General features: G+C 41.8%; 2 protein-coding genes across 2 annotated transcripts in view; both read left to right on the top strand.

Annotated features, from left to right (window-relative positions):
• lingo4b (leucine rich repeat and Ig domain containing 4b) overlaps window positions 1-7,761 on the top strand; it is a 20,047-nt gene extending 12,286 nt beyond the window's left edge. The window contains exons 2-3 of the mRNA XM_031867297.1: window positions 4,421-4,536; window positions 4,680-7,761. Coding sequence (XP_031723157.1) covers window positions 4,692-6,503 — 1,812 coding nt within the window. The 5' untranslated portion in view covers window positions 4,421-4,536; window positions 4,680-4,691 and the 3' untranslated portion in view covers window positions 6,504-7,761. The remainder of the gene's footprint in view (window positions 1-4,420; window positions 4,537-4,679) is intronic.
• Window positions 7,762-13,311: 5,550 nt separating this feature from the next.
• The window catches only part of LOC116394299 (semaphorin-7A), a 36,087-nt gene continuing 27,126 nt past the window's right edge, over window positions 13,312-22,272 (top strand). The window contains exons 1-3 of the mRNA XM_031867296.1: window positions 13,312-13,612; window positions 20,167-20,306; window positions 22,195-22,257. Coding sequence (XP_031723156.1) covers window positions 13,534-13,612; window positions 20,167-20,306; window positions 22,195-22,257 — 282 coding nt within the window. The 5' untranslated portion in view covers window positions 13,312-13,533. The remainder of the gene's footprint in view (window positions 13,613-20,166; window positions 20,307-22,194; window positions 22,258-22,272) is intronic.

Here is a 22,272-nt window from a genome sequence, read left to right on the forward strand (position 1 = left end):
GAGAGAGAGAGAGAGAGAGAGAGAGAGAGAGAGAGAGAGAGAGAGAGCTCCTTCTCAAAGCTAATGAACCCATAATGCATACGAGAAGAAGAGTTCAAGTCAATTGAGAATCATTGCCTCCTCTTTGCTGCTGGCCTTGTTGCAGCAAGATAATGATATGCGCGGCTGTTCACGGTAGCTCTTGATTGATTAAGATCCTGAACAGAATCACTGTAGTAGTAAAAATGTTCCATCAGAGCTGAGCTGCTGAGTGGAGCATTTTCTGCTGAGCATCATACAGACACCACACATGTCGATAGGAACACTTTGGTGGCCGTCAATGCTGTTCCCAATAAAAATATTCTTTTTTTTATTTTTTAAATTTCATTAGTTGTTTGATCTGTATAATCCTTTCATAATCCTAACAGTCGGAGAGCCAAGTGATGACTAAATGTGCAGCTGTGTGAGGAAAGTCCTGATTTAAACACGGGCTGGCAACTGTCGACAGATTGATATGAGGCGATAAGGGCCAGCGCGGAGAGACTTGATGGGTTTTGTCCGATGACAGAGGAGGGACGGCAAATGGGGCACAGTCAGAGAAGTTAAGGGAATTAAGCAATCGCGGGAGTTCACCCAAAAGTCAGCCGGACTCTGCCGAAGGACTGTCTGAAGAGAGGAAACATACGATTGGCTTGGATATTGTTTATACGTATAGGCATTGTGAGGGTTTAGTAGGTAAGAGTTGGCCAGAAACACCCAGATGGACAAACTTCCATCAGTAATTACTATAAAAAAAACTGAAATGATAAATAGACTCGAAAAGTAGGAAGTTGAGTTTGATTACTGAAAGATAAGATGTTGATGAGATGAGATGAGATGTAGGAAAGGACAGACAGGAGGGGAAGAAAAGCAGGGACGAGGTTATCAAAACTGGCAGTTTAAAGGAGGCAACCCAGTGAACATTGCTGAAAACCAAGGGATACGTTGGATTTTGACGTTTTGAACCAAAAACACATTTCAAAAGTACCTTTTACTGTAGCTATTAACTATTAACGTTGTGAAATGATTGGTTAGGTTTAGTCAACAAAACTACGTGGTTGAGGTTAGAAAAGGGATCACGATTTTACTAAAAATGCTTAACAAGAAAACGTAACTTCCATGACACTGTAACCACCATAAATAAAGAATAACCACCTTCAGCAGACTTTCTTACGTAACGTTTTGTAACAAGCGTACAGTCGATGTTTATTTTTGGTTTCAAACTGGCCGTGAACAGCGATCTCCTGTGAAGGTCTTGTGTTTGTTTAAGCCTTACGTTCCGACACTATTTTTACATATCATTACATAAAAAGTGTTACAACGTTACGTAACAAGCGCAAAGACAGTCTCTTGGGAGAAAATCCTATGTTTCTGTAGGTAGTTATTATAACAAACATTTATTTTAACCCAAACCAGAATCCTTTCCTAAAACTAAGTCGATTTTGTTACGCAAGTGCACTCATCACCCACCCATGCTGTTGGACTTTCATAGAATGACCCCAAAATAGATCATCATCACACAAACTGTTGTATCAGAATACCTTGAATTAAAAGCCATCTTGCTATTTTTTGTTAACTAATATTCTGCTTGTAATTTACGAGGTATTACGAGGCTTATCTCGGGTAAATGTTGGACTTTTTTCCAGCCTGATCAAAGTTGTAAACTACAGAAGAAAGACTAAAGGGACTCCACTACCGTCTTATTCCTTACGGTTATAAACATGGTTTCTATTTCATTTGACATGAAACAGTTCAATATTATATTTCTGAAGGAACCACACATCTAAGCTGCTTTTAGTTCTCAAGTGTTTCAGCAAAAGATTTTCAAGTGACTGTTGTCCGCTCTAATCTCATTAATAGAAACAACCAGTGGCGGTGCGTAATAGAAAAGACTTAGGGTACTTAACACTGTAACAGGACACTCATGTGACTACGCTCCACGCAGGGTGGGAAATACAAGTCGAAATTACAAATGCATCTATTTCCTCACTTTCTAATTTGACAGACGGGGTCAGTCCTGGCCGTGACTCCGGGGTTGCGACCTTCGGCTGGACCGTTGCTTTATGATGTGTGCAGAAACGCAGGGGGAGGACCGATCCTGAGCCCTGATTGGCTGGAAGGGCTGAGAAAATGACAGCCAACCCGCCTGGGACATCACACACCTGCCAGTCTCTGTCTCTCACAAGTTGTCTCAGGGGGGATCAACACATTCAGAAGACTAATATTGGTTCTTAAAGTCCAATGTTTGATGTCAATAATCAATTATTTTATATTTTTGCATCCAGGAAAGAGAGAGGTTGCAAAAGTGGCTCAAAGACCATCATGGGACAATGAAACTCATACACATAAGATAGATGAATCAGATATTTACTTAAGGCAATAGCATCTTATCATTGCTTTAGGGCAAAATGCATCAGAATTACTCCACAAAAACAACAAATTGATAAATGAAAGTTAAAATTTAATATACGTTTTTTACAGAATGTTTTGCTTCGGCTGTGGCCAAGAAAACCTCCCCCGATCAAATATCGCTGACTGAAGTTTAATAAAAAGCCAGTATCGGTGTGTCCGCGCTGTGTGTATCGGTGTGTGATATATCGGTCTAACAGGAGACCTGGGAGACTCGGAGCACGAGTGTTGGGTTGTGAGTCAGTGCAGCCAGCCAGTATAAGAACTGTTTGCAAGAAGAGCAGGGATGAGATAAAGGCGGCGCAGCTCTGGGACTGTCGACAGCTCTGCCACTCAGAGGAGAGGCTGCAACGAGGGCGAGCCCACGCTCTGGAAGCTGTCTGATGCTGCAGGTTAGACTCAGTCTGGCATTTGGATTGTCTTAGCGGTATTTTAACAGTACGATATGTAATATCTCTGCTTGTGATTTAAACAATTTTGCTGTTTTTGAGTGCAGCTTATATTTTGGGCTTTAAGAATCCGGTGCAGTTGCGGGACATTGTAGGTGCTCTGTGAAGAATTAGAGTTGATTTTAAGGTTAGTTGCGTTTTTTTTGCACGTACTGTAGCAGGTCTCACTGGTGTTTGTTGGAGAGGGAAATACATCATTTACATCACACACTTTCCCAGCACCTGTTTATTCAACTGGAAAGGGCAGACACTGGCAGAATAATGTAATTATGTAATATTTCACAGTGCAGCGCTTCATTAGTGGGGTTCTTCTTGGATGCCTTGAATGCACAGGTTGCTTTCTTTCTCTACACGGTGTTTTCATCAGTAACATTATTGTTCATTTCTAAATGTCTGTTTGGATCTGTCGCTTGACGTTCATGATTAAGGATTTGATCTGGTTTGGAGCACATTTATTCTACTTAAGATGGAAAAGTATTGGCTCATTTTGGCAACTCTAGTTTTCATGTTTTCTGAACTTAGTTGTGATTTTCTGTAATTATTTAAACCTATTGTATTATTTAAGTGTATTAAAATACCTTCAGATGAGTGACTGTACTTTCAATTTACCTCAGTAAATAGAACTGATTTAGCATCATTTTGAGATATGTTTGACACAAGTTTCTCACTTTAAAAACAAAGTTCTTAAGTAAAGAAAATTATTATTAATGTTGCAGTGAAAACTGCTGATGTGGATCAAAAAGCTTGGGACGGAAACATGCTGTTAATGAGTTTTCATACATGACGACGTATGATTTTTTGTTTTTTTACTTCGGTACAACGAGATACAGTGATGGCTGCTCGGGATGAAGACAGAAAACCAATGTGCATCCTTGAAACAGCTGTACTATAATTTGCAACAGTCGATAAAATTCAGTAAATAGCGTTCAAAGCTGAAAGTAGTAGTGAAACGAAGCTGTCAGTTTCAATAGGCATACTTTATATTCATGTGATAAATACACTAAAGTCAATTAGAAAAAAAGAAAGTGACAATTTAGAATCTTTGGAAACCCTCCCAAGAAACCTTCATAGATCAGGTTGAACTTATGGGGTTGTTTGTTTGTCCAGAATCATTATTCTAAAACGGTACTAAAATAAAAATAATGAAATAACTAAAAAATAGTTGCGACATACATTACGTTGTGAGGTCAAGTAATCAGCCCATATCACACATTTCTCTCTAAGGGCTTTGCAATCTTTACACCATACTTTACCCACATACTCTTATTTTAAAATTAAAAGTAAGAAAAATATTATAATACAATAGAACCTTTGGAAGAGCAACAGAGTAGCGATGACTCCTCCAGGACAAACAAACATGAAATAGGTCTCGCATATAAAGTGCAGACAAGGTTACCATCTTTACCCGGATCTGTTTACATGTTGTGATACTCTTCACTCTTGTTAAAAGCTGGACTTGATTATTTGCACATTAAGTTGAACACAAAAAGCCATTGTTTCTTTAATTTTGTTCAGACTTTTTTCTTTCTCCGTCTTCTGTCCAGGCCACTCTAAAGGGCATGTTATCGACGGAACCGCGTCTCTACAGAGGACTTAACTCAAGTCTGATTCCAACTTGACTGCCACTGGTTATGAGAATCTGCACTCCGAGACTGAAACGGTACGCCTTGACACAATTTCTAAACTACATGAAGAAAATAAATGAAATACAAACATGACTTGCTTGGGGTTTTAATAATGTATTTATTTTAAAACATGAGATTAAGTTTAACATTTCTGCATTAATTGTGTGTCTCTTCTTAGGCTGGGGGTAAGATGTTTGTGGAGTCAGTTGTCCGATGGGGGGCTTGGAGCATCCTGTTCCAGTTTGGACCGGGTGTATCTGCAGGAGGCTGTCCTCCACGCTGTGTTTGTCGACCAGAGGCTAAAGAAGTGATCTGCTCTGGCAAACATTTGAACTCAGTGCCGGAGGGCTTTTCCGGTGATGCCAGGCGTTTGGATTTATCTCACAATAAGATTAAGACTGTTGGGCGCCGCCAGTTCTCTGGCCTCCTGCAACTTCAGGAGTTGGATCTCAGTGATAACATAATCTCTATGATTGAGGTGGAGGCTTTCCAGGGCCTACAGAATCTCAGGACGCTTCGGATTAAGACTAACCGACTCAAGATCATCCCAGTTGGGGTGTTTTCTGGCCTGTCCAGTCTACGTCTTCTGGATTTGAGCCAGAATGAAATTCTCGTCTTTCTGGACTATACCTTTAAAGAACTGGTCAACCTGCAAACGCTGGAAGTCGAGGAGAATGATTTGGTCTTCATCTCCCAGCGAGCTTTCTTTGGTCTGCAGAATCTGCAGGAGCTCAACTTAGACCGCAGCAACCTGACCTCCGTTCCTACCGAGGCATTGTCCCAGCTCCAGAGCCTTGTGCGTTTCCGCATGCTACGCCTCACCATTTCTACACTCCCTAACAACGCTTTCCGACGACTACACCGTCTGCGTAGCCTCCTGATAGCAAACTGGCCAGCATTGGACACCGTGGCTAGCAACAGCCTGATTGGTCTTAATTTGACCTCGCTTGTCATCAACAGCTGCAACCTAAGTACTGTTCCTTACTCCGCACTGCGTCACCTGGTGTATCTGCGCTACCTGGACCTGTCCTACAACCCCATCTCTGTTATCCAGGGTAATCTGCTAGGGGACCTCCTAAGACTCCAGGAGTTACACCTAGCAGGGGGGAGTCTGCTACGAATAGAGCCGGGGGCCTTTAGGGGACTGGCCTATTTTCGCATGCTCAATGTCACATTCAATCAGCTCACTACTTTGGAGGAGAGCGTCTTCCACTCTGTGGGGAACCTTCAGGTGCTGCGGTTGGATGGGAATCCCCTAGCATGTGACTGCCGACTTCTCTGGGTGGTCCGTCGCCGATTGCGCTTGAACTTTGATGGACATCAGCCCACTTGTTCGTCTCCTGGTGCAGTGAGACAGCGTGAATTCAGAGACTTCTCCGAGAAGGAGCTCCCCAGGCTGTTTAAATGCCGCCCGGCCCGTGTCATGGACCGCAGGCCGCAGGAGGCGAGAGTAGAGGAGGGCACAACTGTTCACTTCTCCTGTAAAGCCGAGGGGGATCCATTCCCATCCATCACCTGGATCTCATCCCATAAGAATATGGTTACTCCAACAGGACGCATCCGAGTTTTGCCCAATGGTACTCTAGAAGTGCGTTTTGCCCAAGTGCAGGACAGTGGCACATATCAATGCCTGGCGGGCAATGCAGCCGGCAATGACAGCCTGACTGTCGGTTTGTACGTGAAGGGGCTCCCTCGTAACCGAACCATCCCCTTTTTCTCAGAGGAGGGCTGGGTAGAGCCGTCAAACTCCCAAGCCGCCAACTCCTCGGCTCAAATGTCTAAACCATACCCGTTTGACGCAAAGACCCTGATAATCGCCACCACCATGGGCTTCCTGTCTTTCCTCAGCTCAGTGGCCATCTGTTTTGTCTTCATGTTCTTCTGGAGCCAGAGCAAAGGTCAGATCAAGCACACAGCAACTATTGACTTTGTTCCTCGGTCTTCAATGAGTGGTGGAGGGGATGGAGGAGACGGTGGCAGGTTCACCATGAAACTTATTTAAAGCCAAGGAAGAGGTGAAAGGGGCCTCCATATTGACTGTGAGTTTTCCTCTGCAGATGGACCCACGCTGGGACACTCAAGGACAGAGATCTCTATTCAAAGGCCCCCTTTGAAGGCAGCCAGTTTGTTGGGCATGTGCAAGCCCTCTGCTAATTTTAGAGTGGAAAGTTATGTCTCAGCATCCACTTCGCTAACGAATGAATATCTCATGACCTTGGAATAGAAAGATGTTAACAGATTGAAGGCAGAGCTCTCTCATATTTTTTTGCATTTGTTTTCAGCAACTTTTAATTTAAATAAGCAAATGAACACTTACTTAGCACAGGTCTAATTTTGTATGTAGCATGTAAGTATGAAATAGTTTGAATTTTCACAGATTTTGGAATTAACACATGGAGAGTTTAACACATGTTTCTGTCTTGTCAACAAATCAGGTTCTTGTTTAAACATGCATATTATACAAGTGTGTTGTATGTCTTCACTTGCCAATACAAGCCATGTAAACATTTGCCCTTTTTGACCCTTGGGTTGCTATTTATGCTTAACCACCACATGAGGATCATGTCAAAGACTGTCAATTCAGCATTGGCTGTAAGTGTATGTGACTAAAAAGCTTCTGGTACTTGCAATAAATATATGGAATAGACTAGCCACATCATTTCAGATCCTCATCTTTATGGTTAAATGTTGGAGCTTTGCAGGATGCTTCAGGTGTGCTGCATTGGAGAGTGGTGTAGCAGTGCAAAGGGACGGATAGCGTACCTTAATGTACATAGGAATGTATCCTTTCACATACTCAAAACAAGTTCGTAAAGTCCAAATTGGATCACTGTCTTTCTCTTTTAACATATTATTGTGTCATGTTATTGCAACAGATGACTCTCTGTTCCATCAGAAGATGCTATGATTTCTCCTTTTTATATTCAAGAAACCACGTTTTTTTTTATTCTTTACCCACAGAAATCATTAAGAAATATGTGCCTCAGTAACATTCTCACCGTCGACAGAGAGAATGCTCACCTGATCATTGTTATTTTGTAAATATTAGGTCAAGGGCGTTTGTGTGCGCTGGGTTTATTCCATCACTTTATCTAGTTCTGGGGATTAGTGTCACTCAAATATTGCACTCTTGTATAAACTGTGTAGATGCACTACGCACAAAGCAATGCTTCAGTATAACAGGATGTAAAGGATGTAAAGGATGCACACATACAGCATTGAGATGTTTTTCATTTGACTTTATTAAATGCCTATATTTAAACCTGCATTGTGTGTGTGGAATGCCTTCAATTGTTTCATATAGATTATTTGGGAATGTTATCAAATTGGGAAAAGACGACTGATCCAATCATCTGAAAACCAATCTCTCATTGGATCTTCTTCTGAAATGACTCAATTGTTGGGAAATTGGCAAGAGTAGGAGACATTTTCTTGCATAACCAAAGCACTTAATCTCTGTGCTGTGAGTCCATTGTGGGGACTTTATGTTTCAATTCGAGACAGGAAGTGGCCCTGTTGCCCCTTTGGAAGACAACAAAGCTACAGCTGGCAGCTAGCCACACAAATGTACGCTTGTCTTTCTGTGAAGACGACGGATTATGTGTGCAGAGGAATACCGCTGTGGCTGTCTGTTTTCTCTCAGAGCCACCCCTGCTGAAACACGAATGGATCTCTTTCGGCATGTACTGTCTCCCCAGCTGCATATTCTTCACTGCTGACTCCGTTAAAAACAGGATATTGCACTTGAAAGTGATAAAACAAACGCTACCCAATGAATTACCGTTGCTTCATCTTAGTGCAGTTTAAAGACCTGCAGTGCTCAGAGTGGATTCAGTGGAGAGAATATCTCTTTGTCCGTCTAATGCAGTTGCCCAGAATAGCAATAATAAAAAAAGAAAGAAAGGAACTGATACTAACGTGTGTGAGCAGAGATTTAAACCCTTTTGGATTACCTCTGCACGTCTCAATCTGTTATGTAGGTCTGTCTGGCGGGTGCTATCCTCCCGACCCTGCTTGGCTGTGGTCATATTATCTATTTTAATACAACTATTTGCTCCCATTGGACAGAAAGCCAAAGGGGTAGATTAAAGTGGTGTTTATAAGCCACTCCCCCCCACCCCCATGACAGGCGTGCACACGCCACCGAAAACATTATGGTCTATTTGCATCTGCTGTTACGTTAGCTTCAAGAGCCTCCTCTGGATTGACGGTGAAGACCAAGCATTGCTTCACAACACAAGATGCATTTTACATTTATGTTGTAGGCATTTGGCTGACACTGTTATCCAGAGTGACGGGGGGAAGAGGACTGAATGATTAGATGACCTCAATTAAGCAGCTGACGGCATGGGTGGCAAAGCTGAGGTGCTGGAACGCTGGAAATAGAATAATAAGTAAAACGAAGGAAAACGTATTTATTTTAGCTCATGGTTCATCATTTGAAAATACACTTTTTTATTATTGACTCAAATATAATTTCTAAGAGCATTTCTCCAAAAATGTCAATGCACTGATTTGTTTGAATAGGAGGTCGGCGCAGAACTGGATCTAGATCTCTATTAATCCTGAGGAAATATTACAATATTCTGGTCTTGAAAATGTCTCAATTAATTGGTCTGTCGTTATACCTGCTTCTGACTCAGCTGGAGTTGACCTGCACTGGATGAAGGTGGTCTCTACAGCGCTGCAGAGAGGAGATGAGCGGTGACGAGAGGTCCTTGAAAAGATGAGAGAGAGCAGGAAAAGCCTTTCCAGCTGACTTACCGTGACAAAAGTGTGCATGGCTCTACATATTAACTGAAACAAAACCCTCATATAGGGGCTTCAAGGGGGACTTCAGACACAAGGACGTCGCTGCTAGCACAAGAAACAGCTTTTCATTTGTAGTGTGATCAGCAACACGAGCAGCACTTTGGGGATGTAAATGTTGGATGGATGAATAATGAAAAGATACCCACCACTAGTGGGGAAAAGCAATGTTAATTTAGGCCTCAGCATGGTGCCACAGAAAAGGTCATGTTGTAAAGGGGTTAAGATCCACACTGTCAGACCTGCTTCACCCTTCAGTCTGAGCTGAACTCAGCTGTGCTCAGACTCAGCTGTGCGTTTAGCTGAATGCTAATTGTGATGAAGTTCTAAGCCATTTGGTAGATTAGTTGAAATAAACTTCCATATACTAAGTTGGGTGTGGGTAGACATTTTTGTTTATTGTCATTTCGTCGTGGTTTTGGCTGGTCAAGTAGATATTTATTTGTGTGCATTTGGATGTTATTTGATAGGTAAGTTATGGTTTTTTGGGATGCATTTATGTACATATATAATTTGCCTCTCATTCACACACACACACACACACACACACACACACACACACACACACACACACACACACATACACACAAACAAACACACAGATGTGTTTACGTCACTTCAGAGGACATCGCATTGGCTTACATTTATTTCCTGGAGACTTACCCTAAAGCATAACCACATTGGGAACAATTCGGGGTTCATTGTGTTTCCTGCGGACAGTGACATGACACAGCTGTCATTAGTATTTTAGCCACGCCCTGTCTGAAGTTTCTATCTTCATATGAACACCCAGAAAACAAAATGGCTAGAGTTCAGTCATTACTCCTGCCACTGCTTGTCAAATGATCCTGCAGGCTCGGTACATAGAGTGCTGCAGGAATGAGTCCTAAACCCAGAAATGAGTCAGCATATTCACACTTCCACTTCCCTCTTCTTGAAGTCAACGGTTTTTTTTTTATGGGTATTTGGATAGATGACTGAAATAAGGTCTTTGATTAACAAACACTTAAGAGATTTTGACCAATTTGTTCTACGATATGAAATATGTCAGTGAAAACCCCAGTGGGAACCAGTGCGATGCTAACTTCTGGATTGGCCTACAAAAATACGCTGCCTCTGCGGTATACTCTGTACAATTCCTATTGTGCTATGTCTTGGTTTTCCCTATAGGCTACCCCTAACACAATAGGACGTAGGAGCTTTTGGTCGCACTTAAAAAAAAAGGTCAGAGAATCACCAAACACAGGTTTCATCCTCTTTGGAGGTTTTGGTTATCTAAATGGTAACTTTTGTTTAAATAGCCTTGATGGAATTCTGTCTCACCAGCTTTATGAAGTAACCTGTGACTTATATCTGTGTTTGTATTGTTATATATTACCTCACTTCATTACTTTGAATCAGAAATAACTGAAGCAAAACTCCAGAATTCATCGTGTTAAAACCATGAAATTGTTGTATATTCACATTATCATCCTGCAGTCCTATGGTTTGTACCAGCAAGTGGTGCTAAACCTACAAATATAAGGGATCCATTAAATATAACAACCACTTACCAATTTGCACCAATTAGCTTTAAGTGTTTTGTGAGTAAATAGAAGTCAGGAGTGATAAGCTTAAGATGCCTTTAGCCTGATTGGGTTTTGGATAAAAGAGAAAAGTCTTAAATTCATTAGAAAGAAGAGCACCTTCATTTATCCACTTTATAATTGCCGCCTATGCTTGTTCACCTCTTTTCAATCATGATGTATAATCAGTCCATCCATTATCTTTATCAGCTTATACTGTTCAGGATCACTGGGGGTCCTTTGTATTTATTATCTACTTATTTTGTTACTTTTGAGGTGAGTAACCGGCCTCAGCTTGGCTGCACAGGCAGGTAACACCATGTTTACAATCGTATCATTCAGCGCATTGCTGATGTAAAGAATCACGTTACAGCATTAGATAATAAGTGTTTTTAATGTTGGTAGGGAGGCGATTGTTTCAATTTGGATCACAGATTTTTTACCTTCAATCATTATAAACAACAAAAAAGATTGAATGATGATGATCGCTGCACTGGATGCAAACTACTACTGCATGAAGTCATCTTCTTGTAACCTTTGGGAAAGAGTACATCAGGTGATTTCACCATAAAACCATAAAACCTTCCACCACAGACAGCCGATGGATGCGGTACGCTGCTGAATGAGACGGAACGCTGCTGTCGTAATGATTTAGGAGGTGAAATCATCAGCTTGGAGTGCTGAAACACAGATTGAAACCCTTGCTTTTGCTGCCATCTAGTGGTGAAAATACCCCCCACCTCAGCACTACACTGACTCCATACAAAATGACATCACTGTTGAGTGAGGTCATATGTGCAACAGACTTGAAATAAAGGTTTCATCACCATTTAGGAAGCGACTGATGTTAACCCAGTAAGCAAGGCGAGTAGAAAGAGAGGAAGAGGGTCAATGCTGTGACTAACACATCTAACTAATACTTATCGGGCACTCTGTCAATCATTTTAAAGGAGACAGAAGACAGATTTCCTGATGTGCTTTGTCTATTTTAGTTTTACAAAATATGCAAATCAACTGTATCTGTTTTTTTCCCTTTCTCAGATGACAAACGAGGTCATGAGAGCATGACATAATGAAGAGACCAGATGTGCTTTGTTTTTGGTTTGATTGGTGGAAAGTAACTTAAGGGGGGTGAATCTTGACTATAAAAGTGATCTGTGAAAAGTAATACTTTGGATTTGTTATGATTTGCTAAACTCGTTGTATGTTGGGCGTGTGCAAATTAAAAACACTTCCCGCTGGTTGCAACTTCAGTTCGCCGTCTCTTCGCCACAACAAAGTAAGTTCAATTTTTGTCATGATGGTTATTTGTCACAGTAGTTCTCTCTTGAGGACTCCAAGCGGTAGTCCTTGTTAGTTAAATGTGTTGATAGGATGAAGGTTATTAAGCGTACCAAATCTCTCTGTGAAGCTTTTATAGCATGCATGATTGAGGTAGACTGTGTCACGTAATGAATAAGTGTGAATGAGTAACAGGACTGAATTTGAATCCCTGTAGAGTTTGAGGGGTTGACATCCCTCACTGAACTCAAAGGTGTTGATTTAAGGAGCAGCATTAAGAGATGATTAAAGCATTTAAAGTATGTTTATGAAAGGTAAATTGCCAACACCCCCCAGTGGGTGGTTTTTTTTACAGGTTTGTTTCGAGGACCCACCTGTGTGTGACAAATACTTTGCTTTGTGAATTGAGGAAATGCTAGACTGTCTCTCCATTTTTCAAAATAGCCTCATGCTGTTTTTCTCCCAAATGTCTCATAGAAACTCAGTTGAGGCTTTGGATGGTGCCATGTCCTGTAAATGGAAGCATCTGTGTAGTTGCTTCCACTAACAGGCATTCACCGCTTAGAGTGGTTGAATTCATCAAATTTGAGTCAATTTACTTTCACAAATGCAAACGAATGCAGCAGAGCCAAAGTGCTGATTCATTCCCATTCAGGCTCTCAGGCACTATTGACACATATTGATTAGACATTACAGACGCAGTTGCCGAGGCGTTATCATTGTTGGCTGAGATGTTGTGTGCAAAAAAACATATTCCAGAGAATAAAATATTGTATCATAATGTCCTGTAATATGTAGTCATTCTGTAAATGCATAAGGAAGTGTTATTGCTGATGTTGTTAATATTTCAGTAGATTTAGAAAATAAGACATTTATCAAAAAACTGGAAGAAAAACTGATGTGATCTTCAATGTATGAGCGGATGTATAATAGAAAAAAAGGAATGAAAAACAAGATGAGTGACATGATTTTAATCTGTGGAAATCATCTTCTGACCACCAGCAACAGGTTTGATGCATAATCCCACACGCCTGTAATCATAAACCTTTTATTTTTTTTGCAATCCCATTTTTCATTCCTGCGTCCCTGCTGCTACACTCCCCCCCCCCCCCCCCCCCCCCCCCCAGCTCTGCTGTTTGTTTCCGAGGTGGAGCCTGATACCCCGACTTCTCCAAACTGAACTGCCAGGCGAAGGAGACGGACAAGAAAGGACTTGGACCAGCAGTCGGTGGCACAGATCTGGGACGCAGCAGATCGGGAAAGGGACCAAAAAAGGAAGGCGACTGGAAGGAAGAAGAAGGATTTTGTGGAGCGCTTCGTACGGTTTACTTATATTTTTTTCACAAACCGGTTACACGCGGAGGAGCTTCAAGAAAGATGAATTATTTCATCCTGCTGTCGCTTTTTGCAACGACTATCGCCGGAAAGTCACCTCGGCTGAAATTTGTTTTGCACGGTAGGGAGCTGTATTTTTACCTTTTATTTGACCATCTTTTATTGTTTTCTTTATGTCACCAAGCACGTTTTATTAATGTGTATGGTGAGTAATGGACCAATGAATGGGTGAATGGATGGACGGATGAGTGAATACAGTGAGAGTTTCGAGGTGATGAAGCCAGTTATTTTCCAGTTCCCCTCCTAACCTATGTTGTTTTGTCCTTTGCGAAAGATGCACAGACAGCACCAATGAAGCCATATTGGCGGGGTTACCTCTGGATTAATGTCCTAAAACGCCGCCCTCCCCCCACTGACCGAGTAGTAAATTACGCACTCCAGCATTCAGGCCGCGCACACATGTTCACAGGCGATAACAGGGTGAACATCTGGAATAAAAATTAATTCGGCTGTTAACACAATATGTTACTGTTACCGGGGTGTTTTCTTTGCCAGCTCGGTCTTTTGTTTCCTTTCAATTTCCAGTTTGCATTGTGTGCACATTCGCGCACAGGCACATTTGAATGATTTGGATGTGATTTGTGCAACTCGTGGCTTTTCTGTTGGTCATTTTGACAACTTGTATGTTTATTTCCGCGCACTGCATGATCACTGCGTGCTCGTCTTCTAAATGCGCCGTCGCTGGTTGTGTCACTTAGGTGCACGCAGGCTTTAATTGGCGACCGTCCAGCCTGGTCTCCAGGCGCACCGATAAACCCAGAGGCACTTAAATACAACCTTCTGGAGTAACATGGCCGCCTGTCCGCCCCGAACACACCGCGAGCCCTTTAAACAGCCGCGTGCCCCCCGCCACAAAGCATCGTTACTGTGAAATATGACTCTTTGGAGGTTGACACACTGGAGCTCCTCCGTCCTTGCGGAGCTGCAATGCGGGACACGGCAGCTGGTACACACTGCAGCAGAGGAGCCCAGCTCCGCGGCAGAGATGGTTGTAAATATAAATATATGATGCAAATTTACACATATACAAACATGGGGGGGGGGGGGGGGGAGAGGGAATAGAACAGAAAATTCCATCCCGATTCCTAGTTATCTATTCCACTCACGCCTTTTTTTCACCTCACACACTCCTCTAATGTATTCAGCAATCAGCAGAGATGGGGGCTGTGTGTCTCAAGTTATCTGTATCTGTATCTCTCCCCTCCCCGCTGATAAGCACAGTACAAAACGCACAAGATGACGGCCCCGAACGTGCAAGTCATATCAATCAATCTCGTTGTTATGCAATTCCAGGTTGAGCTTGAATGTCTGTCATTAGGGCATGCAGGCGCGTACACAGGCGCGTACACACGCACACAGATAGAACACTGTCAGAAAAAAATCCATCAAAGGCGCAGTTTGAGCCTGAAGTGCAAAAGCTTCACAACAAGACGCTGGAGCTGTTTCAGAGCTGGCACGGTTTCAGCACCGCGGACAGCGCCGGTGTCCTCAGACGGAAGAGGGTCCCCACTTCACATGTTTGTGCCAGATGGGGAGATTTGTACCATCAAGGGACTTTTTCAGGGCTAAAACCTGGTTTTAAGATTCAGGTTAAAATTGGGTTTAGTTTATGGTAAGATATGCTGTGATGGCTGAATGTATCGTAGGGGCTGGGGGATGCATTACATTGTATTAATTTGGCAGACACTTTTGCCCGGAGCTATTACAATAAGTGCATTAAACCTCAGTAGGAACAAGACGTCATCAGAAATCCCAAGTGCATTCCTCCCAAACAAACAACTAAGGGCATACTAGTACAATAAATTATACCCTCATGGCAGTTGTAATTTTCAGGGCTTTTTAAACAGAGTCTAGTCTACCTTTATTTATACAAATTGGATATTACACCTCTCAGTATGATTCAATGCAATTCAGCATCAACATAAACAACAGCCTCCAAGATGACCATTACCTTGAATCAACACCTAAAACAGTCAGCACAAAGGGATCCTGACTGTACAACCTCAATAGATATTGGATGTATTGCAAGTGTTGTATTAGACGACACTAGTTTTAGACAGGTGTACTGGAGTGTTGGCTGATATACTGTAAAAAATAGATGTGAAATAAAAACAGACCATATAAGGACAAGTAATAAATCATATAGATTAATATTAATACAAAAAAGTTGTAAGAGCAGCAATTACCGCCACTTTTGGGCTAAACACGTTTGACATATTATCTCCATATGAAGTTGATATGGTGTATGTGTTGGAAAACATTGCTTATTCACACATCAGGTGGACAAAGAGCACCATTAGCACTCATTTGGAGGCATGTTTTTGTCTGCCCGATTCATTTACTTTACTGCCTTTTTTTAGCTCTGTTTGGTTTCTCAGCAAAAGTGTCTCTTGAGCAGCTAAATGCTCCTCTATGTTCTCCAGCTCGTCCCCGACTTGTGTCTGTGTGCTGTTTGGTGCTGAGCAGGTTGCATAAAGTATTAGAGCATTTTCCCTGTAATCTGCTGACGGTGAGACACGACCAAACCAGTAAAGTTCTTGGCCCGGAAACCAAAACAATGGGCTGAAAGATGCTAAAAAGCTCAGAGGAACTGCAGAGTTGAGTGATAATACTGTGGGTTCATTGAGAATGGTCGTCAAAGTTGGGATCTTTTCTTCTTTAAGGGTCGATATGATCATAGTGAATAAGGTGAGAGGAAATGAAAGTCTGCCTTACTTCACTGTGCGTTATATGCACACACCTTCTTTTGAATATGTCTGCTTAGGAGTGACACGAATATCAAAAGACAGAGAGAAGCATAGCAGGACAAACACAAGGAGATAATCTAAATCTGAGCCATAAAAGGGAAGAAAGAGGAGAGACATGGAGACCTGTATGCAAAGGTAGAGACAGAGAGGGTGAGTGAAGGACTGAAAGAGAGACAACAGCTCATCTCACGACTACTTTGACATCTACGGCTGCATCCTGAATATCAGAACATTTCGCCAAAGTTCAGGCATCGCCTGTGTTGACCTTCTCTCTCACTACACCTCGAAACACTTGAACCGGAAGCCTGAAAGATGTTCTTGTTAGGTTCATAATGGAGGACCTTGGGGTCCATCTAAACAACATCTTTGCAGTGAAATATTCCATGTAAGTTAAACAGCAGCCATTATACGATGCCAGAACAGAAAGAACTTCAGAAGCTTTGAGATCAAAACCCCTTTGACTTTGCCTCTGCTGGTTTTTTTCCAACATCTAGAATGCTTTATTCATGCCGTAAAAGTGGAAGCTATTCCCAAAGCTAACATCTGCACTTTACTCTTTTTTAATTAGCACATTTCTTAGTGCAATTAGGAATTTGTTTCTATAAAAGTGACTCACGAATTTGAATATGTTTTAACTTCATTCAAGGATCCTGTGCTCCTCTGAGGGGAAGGGAACTCTACAACTCGTGAGTTCAATGAAGCCCTCTTTTTGAAAAACAAGCTAAAAAACAAGGCTGTTTTTCTTGTTTCCTGAAAAGCTGACCTTTTTAAAAATTCAAGGTTTTTACCCAACAGCAACGATTAAATGTCTAAGGAAAGAAGGAAAGGGAACATGCTCACAAATAGGGAGTGCAAGTGAACCTTTTGACACGGTGTTAAGGAAGACATAGAATAAGGACTGAACCTTCTGTCCCAGCTGTGTTCTTCTGTTTGTTTAAAGAAATGGGACAGCTTCTCTGATACTTTCTTTATTCAGGGTTAGATGGAGGAGGAGCTTATCCTCGGTGGTACAACGAGAGTTTGTTTGTGTGTCACATTTAATGTTGCTTACCTTCATCTTGGTTTGTGCCTTGAGGCCTAACAGACATTTTAATGTATTTTTCTTCCTCCTCAAACATGTTCAAAGCTTTCTTTTTGGAATTTTTGAACTTACATTGTTTACATTCCATCGCAGTCTTCTTCCTTTCTACCTCTCACTCAGTGATCTCCTGCCACCTGTAGATCAGCGTAATAGTGTCAAGTCATTGGCAGGTATGTTTATCACATCAGTCATGTGCATACGGTATGTGTCCTAAGTGTGCACAAGAACTAATTAAATGGGGACCCACTCATGACCCACTCAAAACATTGCTCCCTTGTGCTGGTAGTCATCAACAACACCACAGGAGTATCTTTAACAGGTTGCTGTGCTAGCTGTGCTCTTATTAACATGAACCATGTTCTGTATGATTCCCTCATCAGAAATGATCCAATCGTCTCATAAGTTGAAACGTAAACTGGAAAGTTAAGACAGGTTATATATATTTATCTGTTTATCTTATTATTAGTATTTAGAAGCTACTAGCTTGGTGAGCTTAGTTTTCTTGGCAAATATATTAAATTCAATTAAAAAGGGATAACAAGGTATTGTTATCAGCTGTTTGATTGGCTGTCATTTCAGGGTGCTCAGTTTCCTGCCCAAGACTTACTTCTCATTTGACATACAGGCTTAAGGTCAAGTCACGCTTTTTTCATCCCAAAAATGATTGAGCATTTATTTAAGTTTTGCACAAGTCATCCAGCAGCCGAGCAAACACAATTTAGCAGTTTCCATACAACTGAACTGCACTCTCAATTACAAAACATACGTTCTCCAGGATTACAGTTGCTGTTTCAAACAATTTGAAATATGTGGTAAACATTGTAAATTGAAACAAAACAAAACAAAAAAAACACAACTTACGCAAACAACATCATGGCTGGCTTGAAATGACTATGAAACAGAAGTACTTTGTTAGGTTCAGGCAACAAGAGTATACTTGGTTCACATGGGATGCAAACAGCAGTCTCTCTGTGTCTGTTGTCCGACCCACCACCGGACCACCTCCCCATGTGGAATCCTGCAGAATGATATGAAAGTTAATTGTGATCGGTCAAAACGAAGCTTAATGAACGACAAAATACGTTTCCCTCGAAACGTAATTCCCGATGCAGTTTGTTTGTGTGAATGAATCTCAGGAGACGGGCTGCATGCAGAGCATCCCTCTCCAGACCGTCAGAGAGTGACATCAACATGCATGTTCTTACCTAAGCCGTCAGCCACAGTGGCCCTCCTCGTGCATTCTCTACTTCCTCGTGAAGTACAAGAAACATCAATTAGACTCGAGGGGCCACCGAGGGGCCACTGTTTCCATAGAAACTTAGTTGGTTGGCTAGCAACCCGTACCAGCGTTCACCACCGCTTCATCCCGGCTTTTCTGTCTTCTTGTGTTTCAAGGATGAGAAGAAAATCACTACAAATACAATGTAACCAATAACTGTGACCGCGTAATCACCTCTTGTCATTATTAGCGTCTCTATTTACATTGAGACACAGAGAGCAAAATGCATCATTAGTTGTGGATTACATTTTGATCTCATGATGTGTTTTTGCTGAAGATGAAAGGGGAAAATGAAAGCTTGTTTTCTGGCGCTCAGATTTGACACCGTATCATCTGTAGAACTGTTCCGTTCTATATTGTCAGAAGCTCGAACAGGTAGCCGGCTGGTTTGCTTCAAAGCTTTTAAGCTCTTCAGACTGGAATTTACTGAAATGTCTCTCTGCAAAATAAATGGAGGAACGTAGTTCTGGAGCAGAGACGGAATGAAAGGAAAAGGCTGGCAGGCCTATTAAAGGGATTGGAACTTTGATGTTTTATAAATCCATCTGTGTATATTAGCATTCATTATCAGACATGACAGATCTTTTTGAAGAACTATTTTATATCTTCACGATGACTTTTAGTACATATTCTGCATGTAACCAACATCTTTCTAAATAGTAGCCATGATTTCATCTATTTTCAAAAGCTAACACAGTGTCAGTGTAGGTAAGTGTGAGTCTGATTGGATGGATGAATCAGAAATAACATATTGTACTTCTGAGTCTTCTGGAGGTGTCCCGAGAGTGAGTCAACCAAGCGTCTCTGATGGCATTTGCCCACAGGATCATTGTAGTGATATTTATGCTCCAACCAAATGCCCTTTTCCTCTAACACCCAAGCCAGGTGTCTGTAAAGGCTCCGTGTTTAATCTAAAACCACAAAGGGCAGCAGCGTCGGGTTTTTGTTAAATCAAACCAGTTCACGTCCAGGAGCAGTCGAGCTGGCTCTTTTATATCGACGGTAGATTACATGTAGATTCAAATCCTGAGGTTTGGCTCTTTGCCATCAGGGCTCAGGCCGGTTAAATCTGGATCACCACTTTAAATAACTTCCCAAAATCTCAATTTTGCTATTATGCATTGACATTTTGTGACTGCTTTTGACCTGCACTTTATGCTTCTGTTTTTATTGCAGCACCATGTTGTTGTTTATTTGCTTTAGCTGTTGATTGGACTGATTTCCTATCATTTAACAAAGTGCTTTTTTAACTGGGATTGGGAAAATGTCTATATATGAATTGACATAGTAGTAGTAATAGTTAGTAACAGCAGAAGTAGTGTTATGTTATTGAAATCCAAAATGGTTGCTGTTGTTTTTTGTCTAAGTTCATTTATATTAATCTAACTTCATTACCACAGGGCACATTTTCATTGCACAAACATTTGAACGATTAAAACAACAACATACTCAAGCAAAGCCCTCGGCTGCCAGCTCATCTCTCTAATATACATTGTTGTGATCCACAGAGGCCTCCAGGTTCCACTTCAACAAACCTGAGAACTACATCAGCATGTACCACCAGGAAGGGAGCGACACGCTGTACGTGGGCGGCCAGGCCATGATCTACGTGGTGACGTTCACTAACAGAGGGGTCCGCGACCTGGAGGTATGCTTCACTTTTAGCTGTGTTTGCTGTCTGGTACGCAGACAGGGATTCACTCTCTCAGCTCCAGACAGTCTTTTGTAACGGGCAACCACTCTGCTGCCAAGTCGAGAGGTTATAACACCAGCTGAAATACTAACTACTGTCTTTGAGTCAGTCCACTTTTAAAACCACTTTGGCAACAAAGCAATGTTTGGAAGTGCTGTTCGTACATTCAACTTAAAGCCTTTACACACGGGGGGCTTTTTGTTAGTAATTTCATACAGAACATAAATATTATGCAGCAAAAAAGCAATTTTCCTGTAATGATGTGATTTTTCTGAGCTTTCACACAGCTAATAAAGGAAATAACCAATCATATACAATTTGTACACAATAGTGTACAACAGCAACGTGAGGCTCCGTAGTCCGAACCAAGACGGCAAACTTTATTACTCTTGACAAAGGCAGCACAGACCAGATCTACTCCTTCTTTTCATTCCCTTCACAATAAAAGCCCTGGACATATGCAGTGCATAATTGTTTATCAGAAGGAACTAAAATCCAAATTTTGCTCAAAGAAAACTCAATAACAAACCTTAAAGTAGTTTAGGCTTTACAACAATTTTGCAAATTCAGTTAGAATAGTTTTGATGGAAAATATTTGCAGGTGAGAATTCCAGATTTTTGTGTTGTTCAAGTCACGCCCACGGAGTGTAATAAGCAGCAGGGACCTGAAGGTTGAACCTGTTGCCTGTTTGAACCTCCTCACAGGACTGTGTGGGCGTGTACAGCGTGTGCTTGATTGACATCTCCAGAAGTAAATAGAATCGTTCCCGCATGTAATCAGCCTCTAACAAAACAGAACTTTCTGCATTTCTGTTTGTGTACCGAGTAAACAAATGTGTGAATTTGTGAGGTGTGGGTAGGTGTGTTTTTGAACTTTGTGAGGGTTGTTAAAAAACACTGTTTGCCAGTCTCTGCTGGACAACAGCAAATATAGTCGGCCTCCTGCTGTGAACAGGGACACAGGGAGCCGGAGAGGGCAGAGCGAGAGACGAGGCGGCCGGCCTGCCGCTGACCCAGTTCAGCAGCTGAGGGCAGAGGAAGTGGGATCATGCATACATTAATGAAGCTACACATATCTCTCTCCCTGTGAGGAAAGAAAACATCATTCACTAAACGAATGACGTCGAAATATAGGTTGAAGATTACACAGTGTGTCAGCACTGACTAGCCTGACAAATTGAAGAGACTGTAAGCTCCGCGTTTCATCCACATATGACTATGCTCTAATTTTGGGAACGATTGCTGGCTCAGTGTTGGGTTTTTCCTCAGTGGAGACGAGAAGACATTGAGGGACTGTTTTGATGTTTGATGCCGTGTTTTCTTACTCACACGCTTAAGTGACAGTTTGTCAGGAGTTATTTCCAGAGCAGGTTAGTTCAGCGGAGCATAAGAATGTTCCTTACAGCATCAACAGAAGCATCAACAGAAGCATGAGAGAGCAAGGGTATATTTTGTGAGATTACACAATTATAGTGTGAGATATTTAATATTAAAGGGTCACTCAATTCAGTTATGTACTTTGCAATGGAGAAACAGTGCTGGATTGACTGAGGGGCACATCACTTTTCAGCAGTTTACTCTGAAGGATAAGAAATGTGACTGTGAATGAGTAATGCCAAGTACATGAGGCAGGTTGTACACAGGGCATACAACAAGGACATAAAGGAAACATTTAATGCGATAATAAATGATTGAATGCATCACATAGAGGTGTCAGCTAAGAAAGTCTGTGTTTTCTGTGAGGATTGTGTATCATCAACTACGGCGAGGTCGCGGTTTTTCTTGCTGAAACAGGCCAGTGCGAAAGAAGTTGGCACAAACTAAACAGTCCTTCCTCCCACAGATCCCAGTGGCATCCGACCAGACTGCAATTGATACCTGCAAGGCAAAGGCTGCACCCCTCGAGGTAGAAACTCATCCT

Source organism: Anarrhichthys ocellatus, unplaced genomic scaffold (genome assembly GCF_004355925.1).
Source record: "Anarrhichthys ocellatus isolate YVR2014 unplaced genomic scaffold, GSC_Weel_1.0 scaffold39, whole genome shotgun sequence".
Lineage (NCBI taxonomy): Eukaryota > Metazoa > Chordata > Actinopteri > Perciformes > Anarhichadidae > Anarrhichthys > Anarrhichthys ocellatus.